Here is a 22,550-nt window from a genome sequence, read left to right on the forward strand (position 1 = left end):
GGAAAGCTCTTGTGAACAGGAATTGCCACTCTGGTGTTATGAGTTAATGCCAGAGTTTTAAAGTAATTTCTGGATGGTGTTTTGATAGGGTTTTCAGCTGACCATGAAAGTGTCCTTTCTGTCTTCTGCTATGTAGTAAGTGGACCTCAAATTTGCTAAACCTATTTTCATACTACGTTTGTTATTTCATCTTAATTCACCGCCAATACATGTGGGGGGCCTCTGTCTCCTTTCGGGGTATTTCTCTAGAGGTGAGCTAGGACTAATATTTTCCTCTGCTAGCATTATTTAGTCCTCCGGCTGGTGCTGGGCATCTAGAATCAACGTAGGCATGCTACCCGGCCACTGCTAGTTGTGCGTTAGGTTTAGTTCATGGTCAGCTCAGTTCCCATCTTCCAAGAGCTAGTTCCTATATATGCTGATGCTATGTTCTCTTGCCATTGAGAACATGACAGTTTGACCGGCCCACTAAAGGGTTAAAATCCTTGGCTGAGAAAGGAGAGAAATAAGAAGTCTGCTGAGATTTTTTTTTTTTTTTTTTTTCTCCTTCTAATCTTTGAATGGCTCTGTGTCCACCTGTTTGTAATGGATCTTCAGAGTGTAACTGCAGGTTTGAATAATCTCGCCACGAAGGTACAAAATTTGCAAGACTTTGTTTGTCATGCACCTGTATCTGAGCCGAGAATTCCTTTGCCGGAATTTTTCTCGGGGAATAGATCTGGGTTTCAGAATTTTCGAAATAATTGCAAATTATTTTTGTCCCTGAAATTTCGCTCTGCCGGAGACCCTGCACAGCAGGTCAGGATTGTGATTTCCTTGCTCCGGGGCGACCCTCAAGACTGGGCTTTTTCATTGACACCAGGGGATCCTGCGTTGCTCAATGTGGATGCGTTTTTTCTGGCCTTGGGGTTGCTTTATGACGAACCTCATTTGGAGCTTCAGGCAGAAAAAACTTTGATGTCCCTATCTCAGGGGCAAGATGAAGCGGAAATTTACTCCCAAAGATTCCGTAAATGGTCTGTGCTTACTCAGTGGAATGAGTGCGCCCTGGCGGCGACTTTCAGAGAGGGTCTCTCTGATGCCATTAAGGATGTTATGGTGGGGTTCCCTGTGCCTGCGGGTCTGAATGAGTCCATGACAATGGCTATTCAGATCGATAGGCGTTTGCGGGAGCGCAAACCAGTGCACCATCTGGCGGTGTCCACTGAGAAGTCGCCAGAGAGTATGCAGTGTGATAGAATTCTGTCCCGAAGCGAGCGGCAGAATTTTAGACGGAAAAATGGGTTGTGTTTCTATTGTGGTGATTCTACTCATGTTATATCAGCATGCTCTAAGCGCACTAAAAAGCTTGATAAATCTGTTTCCATTTGCACCTTACCGTCTAAGTTTATTCTATCTGTGACCCTGATTTGCTCTTTGTCATCTATTACCACGGACGCCTATGTCGACTCTGGCGCCGCTTTGAGTCTTATGGATTGGTCCTTTGCCAAACGCTGTGGGTATGATTTAGAGCCTTTGGAGACTCCTATTCCTCTGAAGGGGATTGACTCCACCCCATTGGCTAATAATAAACCACAATACTGGACACAAGTAACTATGCGTATTAATCCGGATCACCAGGAGATTATTCGCTTTCTGGTGCTGTATAATCTACATGATGATTTGGTGCTAGGATTGCCTTGGCTGCAATCTCACAACCCAGTCCTCGACTGGAGAGCTATGTCTGTGTTGAGCTGGGGATGTAAGGGGGCTCATGGGGAGGTACCTGTGGTTTCCATTTCATCATCCATTCCCTCTGAAATTCCTGAGTTCCTGTCTGACTATCGTGACGTCTTTGAAGAATCCAAGCTTGGTTCGTTACCTCCGCACCGAGAGTGCGATTGTGCCATAGATTTAATCCCGGGTAGTAAATACCCAAAGGGTCGTTTGTTTAATCTGTCTGTGCCTGAACATGCTGCTATGCGAGAATATATAAAGGAGTCCTTGGAAAAGGGACATATTCGTCCATCGTCATCTCCCTTAGGAGCCGGTTTTTTCTTTGTGTCAAAAAAAGACGGCTCTTTGAGACCATGTATCGATTATCGGCTTTTGAACAAAATCACTGTTAAATATCAATACCCATTGCCGTTGCTGACTGATTTGTTTGCTCGCATAAAGGGGGCCAAGTGGTTCTCTAAGATTGACCTTCGTGGGGCGTATAATTTGGTGCGAATCAGGCAGGGGGATGAGTGGAAAACCGCATTTAATACGCCCGAGGGCCACTTTGAGTATTTAGTGATGCCTTTTGGTCTTTCAAATGCTCCGTCAGTTTTCCAGTCCTTTATGCATGATATTTTTCGCGATTATTTGGATAAATTTATGATTGTGTATCTGGATGATATTCTGATTTTTTCGGATGACTGGGACTCTCATGTCCAGCAAGTCAGGAGGGTTTTCCAGGTTTTGCGGTCTAATTCTTTGTGTGTGAAGGGTTCTAAGTGTGTTTTTGGGGTACAGAGGATTTCCTTTTTGGGATATATTTTTTCTCCCTCTTCCATTGAAATGGATCCTGTCAAGGTTCAAGCTATTTGTGATTGGACGCAGCCCTCTTCTCTTAAGAGTCTTCAGAAATTTTTGGGCTTTGCTAACTTTTATCGTCGATTTATTGCTGGTTTTTCGGATATTGCTAAGCCATTGACCGATTTGACTAAGAAGGGTGCTGATGTTGCTGATTGGTCCCCTGACGCTGTGGAGGCCTTTCGGGAGCTTAAGCGCCGTTTTTCCTCTGCCCCTGTGTTGCGTCAGCCTGATGTTGCTCTACCTTTTCAGGTTGAGGTCGACGCTTCTGAGATCGGAGCTGGGGCAGTGTTGTCGCAGAAAAGTTCTGACTGCTCCGTGATGAGGCCTTGTGCCTTCTTTTCCCGTAAATTTTCGCCCGCTGAGCGGAATTATGATGTTGGGAATCGGGAGCTTTTGGCCATGAAGTGGGCTTTTGAGGAGTGGCGCCATTGGCTTGAGGGGGCCAGACATCAGGTGGTGGTATTGACTGACCACAAAAATTTGATTTATCTTGAGACCGCCAGGCGCCTGAATCCTAGACAGGCGCGCTGGTCATTATTTTTCTCTCGGTTTAATTTTGTGGTGTCATACCTACCGGGTTCTAAGAATGTTAAGGCGGATGCCCTTTCTAGGAGTTTTGAGCCTGACTCGCCTGGTAACTCTGAGCCCACAGGTATCCTTAAGGATGGAGTGGTATTGTCAGCCGTTTCTCCAGACCTGCGGCGGGCCTTGCAGGAGTTTCAGGCGGATAGACCGGATCGTTGCCCACCTGATAAACTGTTTGTTCCTGATGATTGGACCAGTAGAGTCATCTCTGAGGTTCATTCTTCTGCGTTGGCAGGTCATCCTGGCATTTTTGGTACCAGGGATTTGGTGGCAAGGTCCTTCTGGTGGCCTTCCCTGTCACGAGATGTGCGAGGCTTTGTGCAGTCTTGTGACGTTTGTGCTCGGGCCAAGCCTTGTTGTTCTCGGGCTAGTGGATTATTGTTGCCCTTGCCTATTCCTAAGAGGCCTTGGACGCACATCTCGATGGATTTTATTTCAGATCTGCCTGTTTCTCAGAAGATGTCTGTCATCTGGGTGGTGTGTGACCGTTTCTCTAAGATGGTCCATTTGGTTCCTCTGCCCAAGTTGCCTTCTTCTTCCGAGTTGGTTCCTCTGTTTTTTCAAAATGTTGTTCGTTTACATGGTATTCCTGAGAATATCATTTCTGACAGAGGGACCCAATTCGTGTCTAGATTTTGGCGGGCATTCTGTGCTAGGATGGGCATAGATTTATCTTTTTCGTCCGCTTTCCATCCTCAGACGAATGGCCAGACCGAGCGGACTAATCAGACCCTGGAGACATATCTGAGGTGTTTTGTGTCTGCTGACCAGGATGATTGGGTTGCTTTTTTGCCATTGGCAGAGTTCGCTCTCAATAATCGGGCCAGCTCTGCCACTTTGGTGTCCCCGTTTTTCTGTAATTCGGGGTTTCATCCTCGATTTTCCTCTGGTCAGGTGGAATCTTCGGATTGTCCTGGAGTGGATGCTGTGGTGGAGAGATTGCATCAGATCTGGGGGCAGGTGGTGGACAATTTGAGGTTGTCCCAGGAGAAGACTCAGCTTTTTGCCAACCGCCACCGTCGTGTTGGTCCTCGGCTTTGTGTTGGGGATTTGGTGTGGTTGTCTTCTCGTTTTGTCCCTATGAGGGTCTCTTCTCCTAAGTTTAAGCCTCGGTTCATCGGCCCGTATAAGATATTGGAGATTCTTAACCCTGTTTCCTTCCGTTTGGACCTCCCTGCATCCTTTTCTATTCATAACGTTTTTCATCGGTCATTATTGCGCAGGTATGAGGTACCGGTTGTGCCTTCCGTTGAGCCTCCTGCTCCGGTGTTGGTTGAGGGTGAGTTGGAGTACGTTGTGGAGAAAATCTTAGACTCTCGTGTTTCCAGACGGAGACTCCAGTATCTGGTCAAGTGGAAGGGATACGGCCAGGAGGATAATTCTTGGGTGAATGCATCTGATGTTCATGCCTCTGATTTGGTTCGTGCCTTTCATAGGGCCCATCCTGATCGCCCTGGTGGTTCTGGTGAGGGTTCGGTGCCCCCTCCTTGAGGGGGGGGGTACTGTTGTGAATTTGGATTCTGGGCTCCCCCGGTGGCTACTGGTGGAATTGAACTGGTGTCTTCATCTTCTCTGTTCACCTGTTCCCATCAAGATGTGGGAGTCGCTATATAACCTTGCTGCTCTGTTAGTTGCTTGCCGGTCAACAATGTTATCAGAAGCCTCTCTGTGCTTGTTCCTGCTCCTAGACAACTACTAGATAAGTTGGACTCTTGTCCATGTTTGTTTTTGCATTTTTGTTCCAGTTCACAGCTGTAGTTTCGTTACTGTGTCTGGAAAGCTCTTGTGAACAGGAATTGCCACTCTGGTGTTATGAGTTAATGCCAGAGTTTTAAAGTAATTTCTGGATGGTGTTTTGATAGGGTTTTCAGCTGACCATGAAAGTGTCCTTTCTGTCTTCTGCTATGTAGTAAGTGGACCTCAAATTTGCTAAACCTATTTTCATACTACGTTTGTTATTTCATCTTAATTCACCGCCAATACATGTGGGGGGCCTCTGTCTCCTTTCGGGGTATTTCTCTAGAGGTGAGCTAGGACTAATATTTTCCTCTGCTAGCATTATTTAGTCCTCCGGCTGGTGCTGGGCATCTAGAATCAACGTAGGCATGCTACCCGGCCACTGCTAGTTGTGCGTTAGGTTTAGTTCATGGTCAGCTCAGTTCCCATCTTCCAAGAGCTAGTTCCTATATATGCTGATGCTATGTTCTCTTGCCATTGAGAACATGACAGCCTACATACAAGCCTACCAAGGCCTACATACATGCCTAGTAAGGGCTTCATTCAAGCCTAGTAAGGGCTATATACATGTATAGTAAGGCCTACATACATGCGTATTAAGAGCTCCATGCCTAGTAAAGCTTACATACATGCCTAGTAAAGTCTACATACATGCTGTCACGAAGTGCCTTGGGATTGTGGGCGCTAACCAGGTCCCTAGAACTAGGGGCGCCCTATCTAGCTTTGTCCCCCCGGATTACTCCTAAAGGTGAAGTCGCTGGGTTCACATGCCTTGCTATGCTCCTATATCAACGATAATCTTCTCTATCCCCAGGCAGGGAGGTAGGAAGCACTGAAGTGTATAGGATAAGGCTAACCAGACAAACAAGGGAAGGCAGACAAGGATAAATGAAAATAACAATCATTCAACATTCACTCAACAAACAGAGTGGAACACAGAGGAGTAAAAGGAACGAGAAACCAAATAGGAGAGGCTGAGGATGTGCACACAAACAAAACGCCAAACAACACTCTCCTGAATAAATATACACCTCCAACGCCAGAGCAGGCAACAAGAACAAACACTGGCAATCGCTAAGTGCCAAAGGTGAGCATATAGAGCAAAGGGGAGTGACCAACACTGAACAGCGAGACAATGCAGGTAGGAAAGCGCCAGGAGCCTCAACTGAAGAGATTAACCCTTGCACTGCCAGCCAGGAAAAAAACCTGCACTGTTTAATAAGATGGTGACGTACTTCAAACCAGTGCAGGAGTTTGTGAAACCAGACGCCGCAATCTTGCAGCCCCTCTCTGTCGTGGTATTTGCGTGACACGTAACTAGTAAGGGCTGCATACATGCCTAGTAAGGACTACATAGATGCCTAGTAAGGGCTACATACATGCCTAGTAAGGACTACATAGATGCCTAGTAAGGCCTATATACATGCCTGTTAAGGGCTACATATATGACTAGTAAAGGCTACATACATGCCTAGTAAGGACTACATACATGCCTAATAATTCTTACATACATGCCTAGTAAAGGCTACATACATGCCTAATAAAGCTGACATACATGCCTAGTAAGGGCTACATAGATGCCTAGTAAGGCCAATATACATGCCTAGGAAGGCCTACATACATGCCTAGTAAGGGCTACATACATGCCTAATAAAGCTGACATACATGCCTAGTAAGGGTTACATATATGCCTATTAAGGCCTTTATACATGCCTAGTAAGAGCTACATATATGCCTAATAAAGATCCTGTTTCCTAATTTTGGACAAGCTCTTTAAAGAGGACTTCTCACCAGGTCAAAAGTTGCCATTTTTGCTCTTTTATTGCCACTGCTCCACTGAGTATCCAACTTGTGCTAACTTTTCTGGTCTCTACCAAAAGGGGCGGTGCTCAGAGTAATTATTCAGAGCAGCCTAATGACACCCCCCCAGGGAACCATGAGAGCCACACCCCCTTAGTAGGCCAGAAAAATTTGCACTAAATATATAGGCCAATATCTCTGGAATCGTATAGCGAATTGGAAAAATAAAAAAAGAATGGAGGAGCTGCATCAGTCAGAGAGATATCATTATTGGACTTGTGTCCCTGGACCCTGTGTTGGCACACCGATAGTCTAGGCATACATTTTATGAGCCTATAGATTACTTTACATGCCACTATATTGTTTTACCTTCGGAGTAAAACTTTCACAGAATAGCTCTGTAAGCACTGCAACTTGTCACATTATATTTTATTATACAACCCATAGGCATTCATGACAAAAAGGTACACTGTGGTGCGGAACATTGATCCTTAGGTTAGCATAAATTCCAGAATGTTGGAAGTGTCTGAATTGTGTTAAAAGCTCCACGTCATAGGCAGCACAGTGTAAGGCCTCTTTCACACGTCAGTGTCTCCAGTACATGTATTGACAGTTTTCTCACGTAGCGGAGACACTGTCACAAGTAGACCCATTCAAATGAATGGGTCTATGCACATGTCAGCGTGTTTTCACGGACTGTGTGTCCGTGTGCAAAACAAGCAGACATGTCCGTTTTTACCCAGACACACGGGCCGCAAAACGTGCCACACATGTGCACACGGAGAACAGTGCACACTGTCCTTCGTGTGCACTGACGACAGCCGGGGAAGTAGCGCTATTGTAAGCCACTGTTCCCCGGCGTCTGGTGCTGAACGCCGCTTTCATCCATTCTTCCCTGCTCTGCCGGCGAGCAGCGCGAACAGGGGAGAATGAATGAATGAAAAACCTGACGTGGGGTCCCCCCTATGTTAAACTAACCTGGCAAAACTCAGGTGCGGGCTGCTATTCTCAAGCTGGTAAGGGGCCATGGATATGGCCCCCCAGCCTAAAAACAACATCCCACAGCTGCTCAGAAAAGGCGCATCTATTAGATGCGCCAATTCTGGAGCTTTGCCTGGTTCTTCCCACTTGCCCTGTAGTGGTGGCAAGTCGGGTAATGAGGGGTTAATGTCACCTTCCTATTGTAAGGTGACAGTAAGCCCGGCTTAGTAATGGAGAGGTGTCAATAAGACACCTCTCCATTACTAATCCTATAGTTGGTAAAGGGTAAAACACCACACAGTAAGAATAAAGTATTTTAACGAAATCATACACCACACGGTTTTTCCATCTTTATTTAACTGGTAATCCAAGCGACGCCCTCGTTCTCCTGTAAAAAGAATAAAAATAGCAAACCAACAATATACCCATACCTGTCCGGTGTTCAGTCAGTCCCACGGTGTAATCCATATCTAGGGGATAGACAGTTTACAACCGGTAGCGCTGCTAATGTGACGGACCCGGCTGTAAACTACTGGGGAATGAATGATATGCAGCAGGCACAGGATCAGTAACTAGCGGTGACGTCACTGAGTCTGTGCTCACTGCCGGCCTGAACTACTGTGACCTCAGGACCATGGGAGAATACAAGTGATGAGGTCACTGTGAGAAAGCTTGAACTGTCGTGACCTCATCACTTGCATTCTCCCATGGTCCTGAGGTCACAGGAGTTCATGCCGGCAGTGAGCACAGACTCAGTGACGTTACTGCTAGTTACTGAGCTTGTGCCCGCTGCTTCTCATTCATTCATTCTCCCCTGCTCGCCGACAGAGCAGGGGAGAATGGATGACAGCCACGTTCAGCACCACATGCAGGGGAACAGCGCTTACAGTAGCGCTACTTCTCCAGCGGCCGTCCGTGTGGTACTGATGCGGCACACGGTTGCCACACGTGTGCCGATTTGTAGTACACACACGGATACACGAACACTGATATCTCCGGTACCGTTTTTTCCGCTACTGGAAATATCAGGACGTGTGAAACCAGCCTAAATTTGAGGTGTTGTCCCATTTCTCTTTGTACTTTGTACCATTCAGAAGTCCAGAAATGTTGGTACAAGAATATATGCTCTATGCGATAGAGCAAAATACATTTTGTAGTATCTTTGTGTCGGTTAAGGATGGCGTTTCTCTGAAATGTTATATGTCCTTGTTTCTTTTAGTTTTTGTTTTCTAATTTTCATTGACTTATTTTAATCAAGTCTAGATTTTTTTTTCTTTTATTATTACAATATCATGACTGTTGAGAGGGTGTTTTTGTCAGATTTTTTTTCTTTAATACCTGCTGATTAAGGTCTCATCATTATATATTTGTAATGCTGTTTTAGTAAAATAAGACCTTTGGAAAAATCACAATATAAATACATTGTCATGTGTTCCTTGTACGTCGCTGTAAAAGCACCGGTACACCTCTATTCACACTGGTGTCAGCCATTCTTCTAGGATCAGTGGCAGATCTGCTCTGATCCATCTTGCCCGCCCTGGAACCTGATGAATACTAATGGCTTGTGATTTGTCTACCTGGCAGGATAGTGCAACAGTCTCTCCCCGACAATAGAAAACCAACCTAATGGAGCTGTGACACCAGTGTGAATACAGACCAGCATTTTTAGGGGCCTATATTAGAATTGTTTGCATTCTCTTTGCCAAAAAGCAAGCAACTGTTTTCTGGGATTTAGACATGGCTGTGTCTAGGTGTCTGGGATGATTCAGTCTCCCATGCACTTGGTATGTGTGGGGGGTCTCTGTGTAGCGGTGCTACGTGATAGGTTTAGAGCATAAAATAGGGACTGAGAAGACAAAATGGATCCTGATTTCCCACATCACTAACATCACAGTACAGGTAGAGTAAAATCCCTACCGGTCTTCTAGGGTATACTACTGAAAACATGGAGTCAGAATTCCTTCAATATATTCAATAAGTTTTATTAAGTCATAGAAAAATGGCAAAACATATATACATCCACATATAAGAAAATGTTAATATATTGTTTTCTGTTCATTTGATATTGTTTCTTCTAGAGTGCTGTTTATGGGATCCTGCATTGTTACACATTGCACACAGGCTATAAGCAGAATTCAGTGAAAAGATATACAGGATCCTGGGTCAGTGGCCATGTATGTAGTCTGTGGCCGCCCTACCAGAGCCCTGTGAACCTCCACCTACCTATCACCATCCTTGGCACTTCTTCTACTTAGAAGGCCCGACATGATGTTATGTATGCTACTAATCAGATGAGGCATCGGCGATGCTGACATGTCGGCGGAGGTTCGCAGCGCTCCCATCCAGAAGTCGTGGGGAAGTGGCTGATAGACCAGAATTGTGCAAAACTCTTTTCTTATCTCTAGGTGTTCGGTGTCATACGGGTATTAGATTTAGGCATGGATTCATGTTATTTGACAATGAATGAACTGAGAAAAATCTTAAACAGGTTCTCTGGCCACTTAAGAATTTTTTAAAAAGTTTTAGTGTTTCAAAACAGGAGTAACAGTCACGTTACTGATCCCTGCTGCTCCCATTCCAATGCTTCCCTGGTTCCCTGCCTGTCTCTGTATTCCTCAATGATTGTCTGTAGCTGCGACTTATTGGTCACCACTGAGGACAAAGATTGTCTGCAGCAGTTAAAAGTCCATCCAGATAGAGTGGAAACTATGGACACCCTCAGGAGACCTGTAATGGGATTGGCAGGGGATTGGTACAGTGAGTATTACTACCTTTATTAATGGATAGCGTTCTGGAAGTGTCCAGATAGAAGTCAGATCTTACTGTACAGAATGATCTAGACTTTATCACATGGTTCTTGACAGCAGTTGGCGGAGCGGCTGCGTACCACAAGATATGCAGTCCCCTCAACAAGACTTGCATTGTTGTCTGGATAAAACAAGTTGTCACCTGTCCATAGGATAGATAACTTACTGATCGGTGGGTGTCCATCCCATTGCTGGGTCCTGAGCCCATCACAAGACTTTAATCCTTAACAGGGAACTTTAGTCTCCATTACAAGATGGTGTGACTGCTGGAAAAAAGCCAAGTGTAGCGCTCATCAGCCCAACAGGGAATAAATGGAGAGCAGGTTGCACATAGGCACTGCCGCTCTGCTCTAAGTGGGATAAAAGTCTCCCACTCTGCCATTGGATGTGGTCCCCAGAGGTCGGACCCCACTGATCACCAAGTTATTGGCTCTCCTGCAGATATGTGTATAGTAGTCCGCCCCTTTAAACAGTTATAAGTTAGGTAATGGATGGCGGTCACATCAGCAGGCCAAAGAGGGCTTCTAATGGCACATGAAAATCGTTACCAGGCTCCGACTCCATATTAGCATTATTCGGGTAAATGGAGAATTTCTTCTAGATTGCTTGGTACCAGGACATGCACACATGGTTCATTTTTTCATCACAATTCATGGTCTTTCGCTGGCTGCTCTGGATATTCACGTTTTAGGTAGTGTCTGCCATAGAACAGGTATTGCAGAGTTCAGCTTGTATTGAAAGCCCCAATCAATGCCTTTTTTGTAGAATCTGTATAAACGCCTCCAGCATCTTTTCTTTCCTATGTAATAGCCTTCCTGGACCTGTTCCAGACGCCATCTTAATAAATTCAATGAATAATTGAAATGATATTGCTATATGTAGTCAGCATCCTCTGCAGCAGTATCTGTCTTCATCATAAGCGCATTATCACCCTGCGTCCATTATGTCGATTTGTTCCACATCTGCTTTTTTTCGGTTTGCACGCTCAGTCTGTGTGGAAGTAAGCAATCTCTTTTTCAATGACTCCCATTTGTATCCCCCATTCCCTCCCTGCTGCCTTCCATTTAGCTGGATGACTGGGTTTCCAAGGTACTGAAAGACATTATAAGAGATGTTTTCCTAACTCCAGGTCCGCTGGCCTCTATCAGTCCTGTGTATATAGGATATATATATATATCTACCTGCTGTGTAACGGATCTCGCGTAGAGATGCCTGTACCTCTCCTCGTCTGGCGAGGAGGGACTTATCTTACAACCGTTCATCCATTTCCCAAGCTGTGGTGATGGGATTCATCTTGTATGCGGCTGACATGGAGTCAGGGAGCAGCTCTCACAAATGATCACACGTGCTGTTAGTGAATGGGGCTCGCAGGGCTCGGCTCACCATTACTCACCCTCCACCACATTTAGGGTCAGAGGGTAAAAATAGAGATTTTTTTCAGCGCTTCATAGCTCATCACACAAATTAGTATTATGTGTTTTTCTGCCAATTATGTAGAAAAGCAATTGCATTGTTCAGGCCCCAGTTTGGTTTCCCTGCAGCTCTCTCATGGTTTTTCAGCTTCTTTAAGTTATCTGCAGCTGCTGATTGTTTTTTTTTAGATGCTTGATAATCATAACCGAATGTTTGATACGTCCATAAGGCCAGGTTCACGCTGTGTTTTGACTGTGGGGCCGGGGTCACGTGAGTCTCTCGCATCAATACCCGGCACTTGGGACCGGAGTGTGCGGCTGTCTGTATTTCTATGCAGCTGATCGCTCTGTTCCCGAGTGCCGGCGACAGTGCCGGGTATTGATGCCAGAGACTCGTCCGAGATTCTCGCATTGCACTCGCAAATGTGACCCAAATAAAACAGATGATATGTGAAATAGGCTTCAGAGCGGCCATAAGGCAAGGCTCACTTACTGAACCTCTGCTAGTGACATCTGCATGGTGCAGGCTCTACTGTGCTACACGGACCTCAGGATGGCCCTTCTAAGTTCGGAAAAGTACTGATCTACATTGCCTGGTTTTATATGGATCTCCATTGTGACACTCATAGACTAGTATGAGCCTTTACTGGACCCGTCTGCTTCCAAATCCCTGACAAATGAAGGAGGTGTACATAGTAATCATACAGCCAAACATAAAGGTCCTACAGACACATAATACCAAAGTGTAGGGAGCCTGAAAACAGACAGAGGTGGCTGGAAGTGTCCATCGTATGCTTGAGGTTGCGTACGTTTTGCTGCACATTATGGACATAGTGAAGTGGTAACCATACTGTCCAGCCCCATTCAGGGCAGCATGTCATGGGAGTTGGTTTGCTGTACAATAATGCGCCATTAGCAGACTAATCCGGACAATGATCCTGCAGGCAAGAGGTTCCTGACTTTTCATGGTGTAATGAAACACTTAAAACATGGAGAAATGTGTCTCTGGAATTCCAATCTAACTTCTGCTTAGTTTCCGTTCTACCAGAATTATATTATTACACAGTCCTAGTGATCTCATTTTACGTTACGAGTTTCCATCTGTTATAAATTATTTTAACTCATCCAGCTTAAAGCAACAATTCACTTCTCCATGCAGCCCGATCCGTGGACAGCATAGTGTAGAGGACGAGGAGCTGAGCATATACAGGCTTGTTGGGACAGATTCAGTATAACTTGTATTTTATTCATTGCACTCCTAGGTGCTTGTATGTACACTAGTCCAGGGGGCGGTCCTACTAAGTCTCACTAGTGATTGACAGCTATGTCCGCATGCACAGTCATACAGGGTAGACTGTCAGCCACTGAGTAGGACCGCCCACTGGACTCCTATAAATACAAATACCAGGGATTGCAATGAATAGATTGCAAATCTTACTGAAACTTTTCCAACTGATCCATCTGATCCGCTGTGCTCTATACCATCCTGCCTGCAGATCAGACGCCATTTTCAACATGACAGGTTCCCTTTAATATTGTGAAGCAGACTTACATTGGGAATGAATATATAGGATTGTGCACATAGTTTGTACTTTACATTGTACTGTGAGTACATAGTACAAGAGCCCTGGAGTCGTGCAGCTTAAGTCAATATCTACTTTTTGTCAATGGTTTATTAGGAGGAAGGATGGACATTTTCCATGTTTCTGCATTCTTACTGCCACTGATTGTTATTAATCTATTCTAGCACTTTCTCATCTCTTTTATTGTTCAGCCGTGATTGTTACAAGGGTTGATAGTATTATTAGTCATTTATTGTATTTTTTTGTGAGTTTCCGTATTTCCTGGCAAGAGGTGGTGGTCTGGCTGCTACTATCACATAGTTTGTCACCCACTGACTGGCATCCACTAAACTCGCCAGCTTCTTGATTGTCGTCCATAAACCACTGCTCTGCCTGCATGTTATATATAACCTAAGAATTAGTGCATGTGATCTATATGGAACGTACTGAATCAGATTTCACATCTCCCAAATCTATAAGCCTGCAAAGGTAGTCCAAGGGAAAATAGTCTAGGTATGTATTTTTATACGGAGGCTATTCTAATACATACAGTATTTAAGATGATGATTGATATTAGGGACATAAAGGGAATCTGTCACCAGGTTTTTGCTATGTAATATGAGCGCAGCATGAGGTAGGTGCTGAGACGCAGATTTCAGCAATGTATCACTTATTAGGCTGTGTGCTGTTGTTTCAGTGTAAGCAGTGTTTTATCAGCAGGAGATTATCACTGCCGGACTAGCTACCCATGTGCCTCCTGGTCCAACTCCAACCATATCGCTGGATAGCAGCTTACTGTAAGCATACAATGTACATAGAAAGCTGCTAATCAGTTGTGTAGGTGGAATTAGCTTTCTGAGCTCTGCTACATCTACAGCAGAGAAAACTCTGATTGTATCACAACGGCTGCATCCAGTAAAGTAATTAACACATCACTGGACTCAAGGTCTCTAACCCTATATTATGCTGTTCTCAGGTGAGGTAGCAAAAATCTAGTGACAGATTCCCTTCAAGTTTAGCGATTCCCTATTTCACATGGAAGGATAAAATAGGGATTGTCTTGTACCCTTCCAATAAGACGATGTGATAGTATATTAACACCATTCATCAAAATGCCAGGATGCCAATGTTAGATTGGATATAAATTGGAGATGCTACAATGTGTTATTCTTCTAATTATGGGATGTTGCTTCCATTGTGCTCTATAGCTGATGTTGGTCACCAGCCTCTGCCTTCACCTTCTATGTTCATCAACTTTGGGAAATGTGAAGAATAAACTCTATAAACTGCTGTTACATCGTTCCGCCTGCTGCTCTTTACAAACTAATCCCTAACAGCTTGTTAATCTTGCTTGGACTTGTAGTGCTTCTTGGATTTCAAGTCAAGTGCAGACTTTTGCTTTAATTAATGATTAGTTAGTAATTGATAGATACACATTTTTTTTATTATAGTATTATAACTTCATTGTCAGTTTTGCTCTCTAACTTTGTTTTTACATTTCTGCACCATAAAGGGTTTATTCGATCACAACACATTTATGGCATATCCATTAGATAAGTCATCTATGGAATTGATGGGATCTGACACCCCCATGATCAGCTGTTACCTGCGTTAGCTGCCAGGTACTGGAGAACAGCTCCTATTCTCTGTTGTGTAGATGTTCTGCAGCACTCGGCAGTAGCCGCTACACATTGAATGATGCTCAGTTCAATTAATTTTTTTCCTTCCAAAGCTGGAGCAAATAACAGCTGATTATGGGGATATCAGGAGTCAGAGCCCCATTCATCCGATGTTGACGACTTATCCTTTAGATAGGTCATTCATATGTTTTAACCGGACATCCAATTTAGGGCTAAGGTCATGTTCTAAATTTCACCAAATGTAGCTATAGCTCCAGTGGTATAATCACAATGCCAGTATTTTAGCTGGTCCATATGATAACATACTATGATAACATACTATTGTTTCATAGCAGATATAATCATCTTAAATTAAAGAGTTATTACACTTTTTTTGTTTCCATGCATTGCAAAGCTATGGATTTTTGTAATACACGTCAATACCTTATTTTTCTCCTTTCTCGCCCAAAGACCATGCTGGAGTACTGTTTCACATTCCTAGTTTATGCTCCTTTAGAAGCTTCTTTCAACTGCTGCTCAGTCAAGATCTGTAATCTACTTACAGAGTACTGTATTGGTGTTTACAGAGTACTGTATAAGAGTTCTGTCTGAGTACCAGGGTGCAGAGCAGAGAGGCTCACACAGGGGAGTTCCCATACACTGATTGTTTGTGAATAGAATACAGATCTGGCTGAGCAGCCATTGAAAGCAGCTTCAAAGGGGGCATGAAATGGGCATGCGAAATGGAACTGCAGCATAGTGTTTGGGGGAAAAGGAAACAAAATAAGGTAATTTAGTAAATTAGAAATATGTATAAATTTGCAATGTCTGGAGAATAATTAAGTAATAATAAAAAAAAATCTAATTTTACTCTTTAAGGGTAAGGCCAGACAGAGTCGCCGTATCATGATCATACAACAGCCATTCTCCAGACGAAAAGTGTAGTGTCAAGAGGCAATTGCATTTTTTGTTATTATTTGTGCAAAAGAACAGCTGACTCACCAGCGTGGTTTTATGGCTAAAGCATCTGTTCTCCTACTAAATCAATTAATTGTTTAACAGTCTATTTAAGAAAAAAACTGCATGGACTGCTTGCCATCAGTTGTTTTTGGTTGTGGGCATGGCACACATTCTCTGTATGTGGTCGCCCTTAGAGCCCCTTTAAACAGGTCAAAAAGGGCTCATGCAGACGTCCATACTACAGGGTCCAAGCACAGACCACAATGCACAGACTGGACGCGGATCCCCTGACCTGAGCACGACAACCACATAGAATTATATGAAGCTGTCACGCTCCGGTTGGGAGTCCTGCGGGGAGTCCGTGCATTGCGGTCCGTGCTGGGATTGTGCTGCAAGAGCCCTAACAAGTGTTAGAAAAAACAAGTTACCGATCTTTGGCACGTGTAGACATCAGCCGACAAACTAGCGGATTAGATTGTTTATGCTGGCCTAAAATTCATCTTTGATGGCAGCACATCTACTGTTGGAAAAGGGATATGCTGCCGAAAAATGTAATCCTCTATGATGCTTTTTGTCTGAATATTCCAGGTAGATTTTTCTGTCTCTTAATCTGTATTATGTGCACAGTGTTGCCACTATTATTCCTGTCTGTGCACAAGATTTGTAAAAATGCCTAATACAATTGTACAAATCTGCACACGACCTATGATCAAGCCAATAACTGATGTTGTAGCTTTAAAAAAAATGAGATAAAAATTCATGTTCTATTTTCTTTCGGTTGTCATTTTTCTCACGTGATCATACTTCCAATCTCGCACTTTTTGCCATGCCCTCCAGCTGGTTCGTGACAATGCAGATCTTCGTTGTGAGCTTCCTAAACTGGAAAAACGTCTTCGGGCTACGGCTGAGAGAGTTAAGGCCCTGGAGGGTGCACTGAAAGAGGCCAAGGAAGGAGCTATGAAGGACAAGAGAAGGTATCAGCAGGAGGTGGACCGCATTAAGGAAGCTGTGCGCTACAAGAGTACAGTGAAGCGCACGCACACTGCACAGATTGGTAAGAGCAGGGCCACTTCTGTTATTTCAGTACTGTTCTAATGTTACAGTATATCACAATCTAATGGCTACTTGTTTTTTTCAAGTAAAAGCCATTTGCTTAATCCTGTTCCTTTTATCTTGCAGCCAAGCCCATCAGGCCTGGACACTACCCTGCCTCCTCCCCCACCAATCCCTATGGGGTCCGCAACTCTGATTCACTTAGTTACACTAACAACATCTTTCAGCAATACCAAAATATGTACATGCATTCATCCAGCCCCACCAGTGACACATTGTAAGTATTAGGACGACTGTTGTTTGTTTCTGCATGTACACTGGAATATTCCCTATAATTGTTCATCAATCATCTAATCTTTCCACCTGAGACCCAACCAGTCACTAAAAGGTGAGGGCATAAGCTTTCAGAGCTCTAAAATAGGGGCACTAAGCCAAGGGCTGTTTTCCTTCAAGACTGTCCTAGAAGAGGCAGCTCAGTAGGCCATTTTTGGTAGCGATCGGTTGGGGTGTCAGCACTTGGAGCCCACCGGTTTGGTCTGTACGGCAACATGGGTCACACATTGGCAATTCTCAGACAAGTCATGAAGCTAAGAACATTTGTACAATCTATATTTAAGAGCTGCAAAAAAAACATCCAAATTGCAGATAAGTCGTAGGCCTTGAAGTCTGTGGCAAGTGAGTTACATGAAACTTGTGACAATCGGCACAACAAACAAATTTGGAAACATTTGCAGTAGTTGCAGTAGACTGCCGAGTGCAATGCGACGCCATAGGACCTATGGCAACTGCTGCAAATGTTTCCAAATGCCCCATAGATAATCATTAGCAGTGATGCCGCAAGTTAACACAATTTAGACATCTTACACATTCAGCCCTGGCTTAAAGTTGGACACATAGGAAGAGATAAGATCCAGCAGAAGGAATCATGGCTTATTACAATGGATCTTCTTTATTGTAGGTCAGTAAAGCAATTCGGAATAAATCATACAAAAGTTATGTTGCATTAACTTTTAACTTTTGTATGATTTATTTTGAGTCGTTTATCTGATCTACAATGAAAAAGATGCATTTTAGCAAGGCATGATTCCTAGTGCTGGATCTTATCTCTTCCTACATTCTTCCTGCCTTGCTCCATGTGTTTGTCCTTTGTGCCTGACCTACATGATATGGAGATATAGGTGAGCTGACTTTGTGTTCAAATTAAAGTTGTACTTGTCTCCACAATATGTCAGAAGTTTTCTAATGTTAGTTTTCAAAATGTCCATGTACCTCTATATGTATATCGTGTTCTCATATCTATATAGTGTCGTTATTGCAGTGTTTGTCAAATCACTACGTCAGTTCTAAAATACTTCTCTCCATTTGTAACTGATCTGATAAATAAAACAATATGACCACATATACCCTGTCCAGAACTTGAGAGTAAAATCTAAAATGAACATGGTAGGGTGCAACCACACACTCCTTCAGGCCACATGCATCTGAAGTTCTTCCTACTATGATGCCCAATGGCCACAGCATGTTAAAACTAAATTGTGAGCCTATGGGGCAACGTGGTGGGCAGAGTTTTGGAGGCATGCAGCCAACTAAACCATGTGGCATCACCCTTAGGCTTGGCGTCACACATGCACGGTCTAAGAACAGACCATGGTGTATGTAATGGCTGTAGTTCATACCTGCACATCAGATCGCATTCTGACCAATGTGAGTCTATGGGGCTGCACACATGTCCGTTTTTTTCTTTGGATTGAGTTTGATCTGATATTTGGATCACACCCGGCCATGCAAGTCGATGGCTGCATGGAAAACATCGGACTGCAGTCGGATAACATCTGACGCAGTCCGATTTCAGCGAGGTGACACAATGGAGAAGATAGAGAAATTTTATTCTCCATCTTCTCCTCATCCGAGAGAATCGGATCACACTAAGCTGACACTCGATCAAATTCTGAGCAGAGTTTTATCTGCGTCATTTGCATAATCTGCCCGATTTTCTAGGATGAGAGACTCGACTACCGCGTGCACTTTCCCTAAGGCAGAAAGTCCAGGTTAGGACCCCCCGTCATTGTGGACGGACTGTGAATAACAGGTGTGTGAAGCCCCTAATATTGTATCATAATAGTCAATATTTGACGATCAATGTTATAAGATTATCCAAATTGCTGAATCACAGGCCGGATAAGTGTCATCTTACGCCAGGAAAGCAAGTGATGGACCTGAGAAAATTGTCGTCTGTAACATACAACTCTGCTTTCCTCCAATGCTGTCATCCAAATTATCACAAAATTCTACAGTCTTTAAATTGAATTAGATTTATTCTTTTCTCTTCAATATATAATGTCACAAGTTACATAGTAACACAGGTTGAAAAAAGACTAAGGGTACTGTCACACAATGGCACTTTGGTCGCTACGACGGCACGATCTGTGACGTTGCAGCGTCGCTTGATTATCGCTCCAGCGTCGTATACTGCGGTCACACGTTGCAATACACGGCGCTGGAGCGATAATTTCATGACGTATTTGCGATGTAGAAGCCGTTGGTTACTGTGCGCACATCGTATACAACCTTTGTCACACGATGCAATCATGCCGCCACAGCGGGACACTAGACGACGAAAGAAAGTTTCAAACGATCTGCTACGACGTACGATTCTCAGCGGGGTTCCTGATCGCAGTAGCGTGTCAGACACTGCGATATCGTATGGATATCGCTGGAACGTCACGGATCGTGCCGTCGTAGCGACCAAAGTTCCACTGTGTGACAGTACCCTTAGGTCCATCAAGATCATCCTTTCTCCACTAGTTACACATTCTCTATCGCTAGACTGTTTATAACCCACAGTGCCAAAGGTGATGGTACTAGATTCTGCGATGGCACATTGATCCAGGAAACTGGCCTGATTGCTACTGGATTCGGAATGGATTTTTCTTTAATTTGGGGCAATTAGCATCTGTCTCATGAGGTTTTCGCCTTCCTCTGGACAGTGTTAGGTTATAGGCTGATCTCGACACACTTGTGTCTTCTTTTAACCTTTTAAATAATTAAACTACTGTATGTAAGCAGACAAGTCAGTCAAAGATGAGTTAATCTGTCTCTTTTTACTTCATGGAACATTCTGGTTGTAGATGTAGTAGTAAAGTATATGGCAATTATGTTTCTGTTTTTATGATACCAGGTTTGTCAGACATTGTTTTATGTTATACCAGAGTAAAACTTGTATTTATAGTGTTTTAAAGAAAATGTATCTTGTTACACCTTTTGATAATTGTTCTTATTTACAAAGCTTCATTTTCCATCCCAATAATAGCATCCACTTGCGTTTTATAGAGGTACCTTCCTTGTACAGTGGGGAAAATAAGTATTTGATACACTGCGGATCTTTCAAATTTTCCCACCTATAAAGAATGGGGAGGTCTGTAATTTTTATCGTAGGTACACTTCAAGTGTGAGAGACAGAATCTTTAAAAAAAAAAAATACAGAAAATCACATTGTATGATTTTCACATAATTAATTTGCATTTTATTCCATGAGATATGTTTTTGATACTATAGAAAAACAGAACTTAATACTTGGTGCAGAAACCATTGTTTGCAATTACAGAGGTCAGAAGGAAGGAGGTTGTTGGCTGAACTCTGGCGATACATGACCCCATTTATCCTCCCTTTAATTCGGTGCAGTCATCCTGTTCCCTTTGCAGAAAAGCACCCCCAAAGTATGATGTTTCCCCCACCATGATTCATGGTTGGGATGGTGTTCTTGGGGTTGAACTCATCCTTCTTCTTCCTCCAAACACGGCAAGTGATGTTGATACCAAAAATGTCTATTTTGGTCTCATCTGTATCAACCAGATAGTTTGGCGAACTTCAATTCGGCCTGAACATGTGATAGCGTGAGCATTGCATGCCCTAAAGGATTTTAATCCTTGACCAGGTCCTCCTGTGTAGTTCTGGGCTGATTCCTGACCTTTCTCAGAATAATCCTTACCCACAAGGGGAGATCTTGCATGGAGCCCCAGACTGAGGAAGATTGACAGTCATCTTGTGTTTCTTCCATTTTCTAATAATTGTGCCAACTGCTGTTACCTTTTCACCAAGCTGCTTCCTATTGTCCTGTAACCCATCTCAGAATTGTGCAGGTCTACAATTTAGTCCCTGGTGTCCTTAGACAGTTCTTTGGTCTTGGCCATGGTGGAGAGGTTGGAGTTAGATTGTGTGGACAGGTGTCTGTTATACAGGTAATGAGTACAAACATCTGCAATTAATACAGGTAATGAGTGCAGAGTAGGAGGGCTTCTTAAAGAAAAACTAACAGGTCTGTGAGAGCCAGAATTCTTGCAGGTTGGTAGGTGATCAAATACTTATTTTATGCAATAAAATGCAATTTAATTTTTTAGAAATCATACAGTGTGATTTTCTGGATTCTTTCTTGGATTTTGTCTCTCACGGTTGCAGTGTACCTATGATAAAAATTACAGACCTCTCCATTCTTTGTAGGTGGCAAAACTTGCAAAATCAGCAGTGTATCAAATACTTATTTTCCCCACTGTATGTCTTTGAATGACCCTAAATTTAGCTAGACGAGCCTGTATGGTCAGTCCTCTGTTTTTTGCAGTAGGGTGATAACAGTACTCAGAACATAAATGCAACACAGTCAAATGGGATCCTTTCATCTCTGCCGGCTACATGCAAGACCAAAAGACAGACGATACGTGAGTAAGAGTCTTGGACAGAACCGACCAAGGCAGAAGGATCTCATTGATCCGCATAACATCCAGGGCAGCACAACCTCTTCGGTTTTCCCGAACTGAATTTACGGTATTGAGCATTTAATTATATTTTCTCCTACGCCTCATTGGGGGACACAGGACCATGGGTGTTATGCTGCTGCCACTAGGAGGACACTAAGCAAATACAGAAAGAATAGCTCCTCCCCTGCAGTATACACCCTCCTGCTGGCTCTAAGTGAGCCAGTTATTGCTTAGTGTCTGTAGGAGGCACTTGGGTCTGCTTTCAGACCCCACCATTTTTATTTTAGTTTTTTACTTTTTATTCTATTTTTTTTCCCTTAACGGAGCGAATGGGGGCGAAGGATCCTTTCTAGGCTCCGATCTTCCCCGAATCATCAACAGGCAAGTACGTGGAGCGTCCCTCCCGTATCCTTTCCTGCAACGTTGGATGCCAGCCCTGAGCTCACCTTACGGGCGACGGTTCCTTTGCGTTCGGATCTCCCCCCTCCATAGCAGGCGACCACATGGAGTAGCCCTCCACCTACCTCTCCTGGAGCCAGGTGCATAGCCGGACATAAATATGTATGGCGTCCGTGCAGCCCCCCACTGCATCACCACTGATATAGCGGATGACGAAAGGCGGCATAAGCTCTCCACCCCCTCCCTGACTATGGCGACGGTTGATGGAGCACCGGCCCACCGCATCTACCGTGAGTACACTGTGGGGCCGAGGCGCCGGGGGGTT

At 43.9% G+C, this 22,550-nt stretch overlaps 1 protein-coding gene and 1 long non-coding RNA gene across 5 annotated transcripts in view; one reads left to right on the forward strand and one right to left on the reverse strand.

The window, feature by feature from the left end:
- Positions 1 to 22,550, forward strand: part of KIF5A (kinesin family member 5A) — a 231,481-nt gene that overhangs the window by 181,149 nt on the left and 27,782 nt on the right. For 2 of the 4 annotated variants that reach the window (XM_077297746.1, XM_077297748.1), the window contains exons 24-26: positions 11,538 to 11,558; positions 16,860 to 17,076; positions 17,202 to 17,352. In XM_077297746.1, the coding sequence (XP_077153861.1) occupies positions 11,538 to 11,558; positions 16,860 to 17,076; positions 17,202 to 17,352 (389 nt within the window). The remainder of the gene's footprint in view (positions 1 to 11,537; positions 11,559 to 16,859; positions 17,077 to 17,201; positions 17,353 to 22,550) is intronic. The other 2 variants (XM_077297749.1, XM_077297750.1) reach the window with 1 other exon arrangement.
- The window catches only part of LOC143816849 (uncharacterized), a 98,516-nt gene that overhangs the window by 44,061 nt on the left and 31,905 nt on the right, over positions 1 to 22,550 (reverse strand). The gene's annotated exons all lie outside the window — the stretch shown is intronic.

This window comes from Ranitomeya variabilis, chromosome 3 (assembly GCF_051348905.1).
Source record: "Ranitomeya variabilis isolate aRanVar5 chromosome 3, aRanVar5.hap1, whole genome shotgun sequence".
NCBI lineage: Eukaryota > Metazoa > Chordata > Amphibia > Anura > Dendrobatidae > Ranitomeya > Ranitomeya variabilis.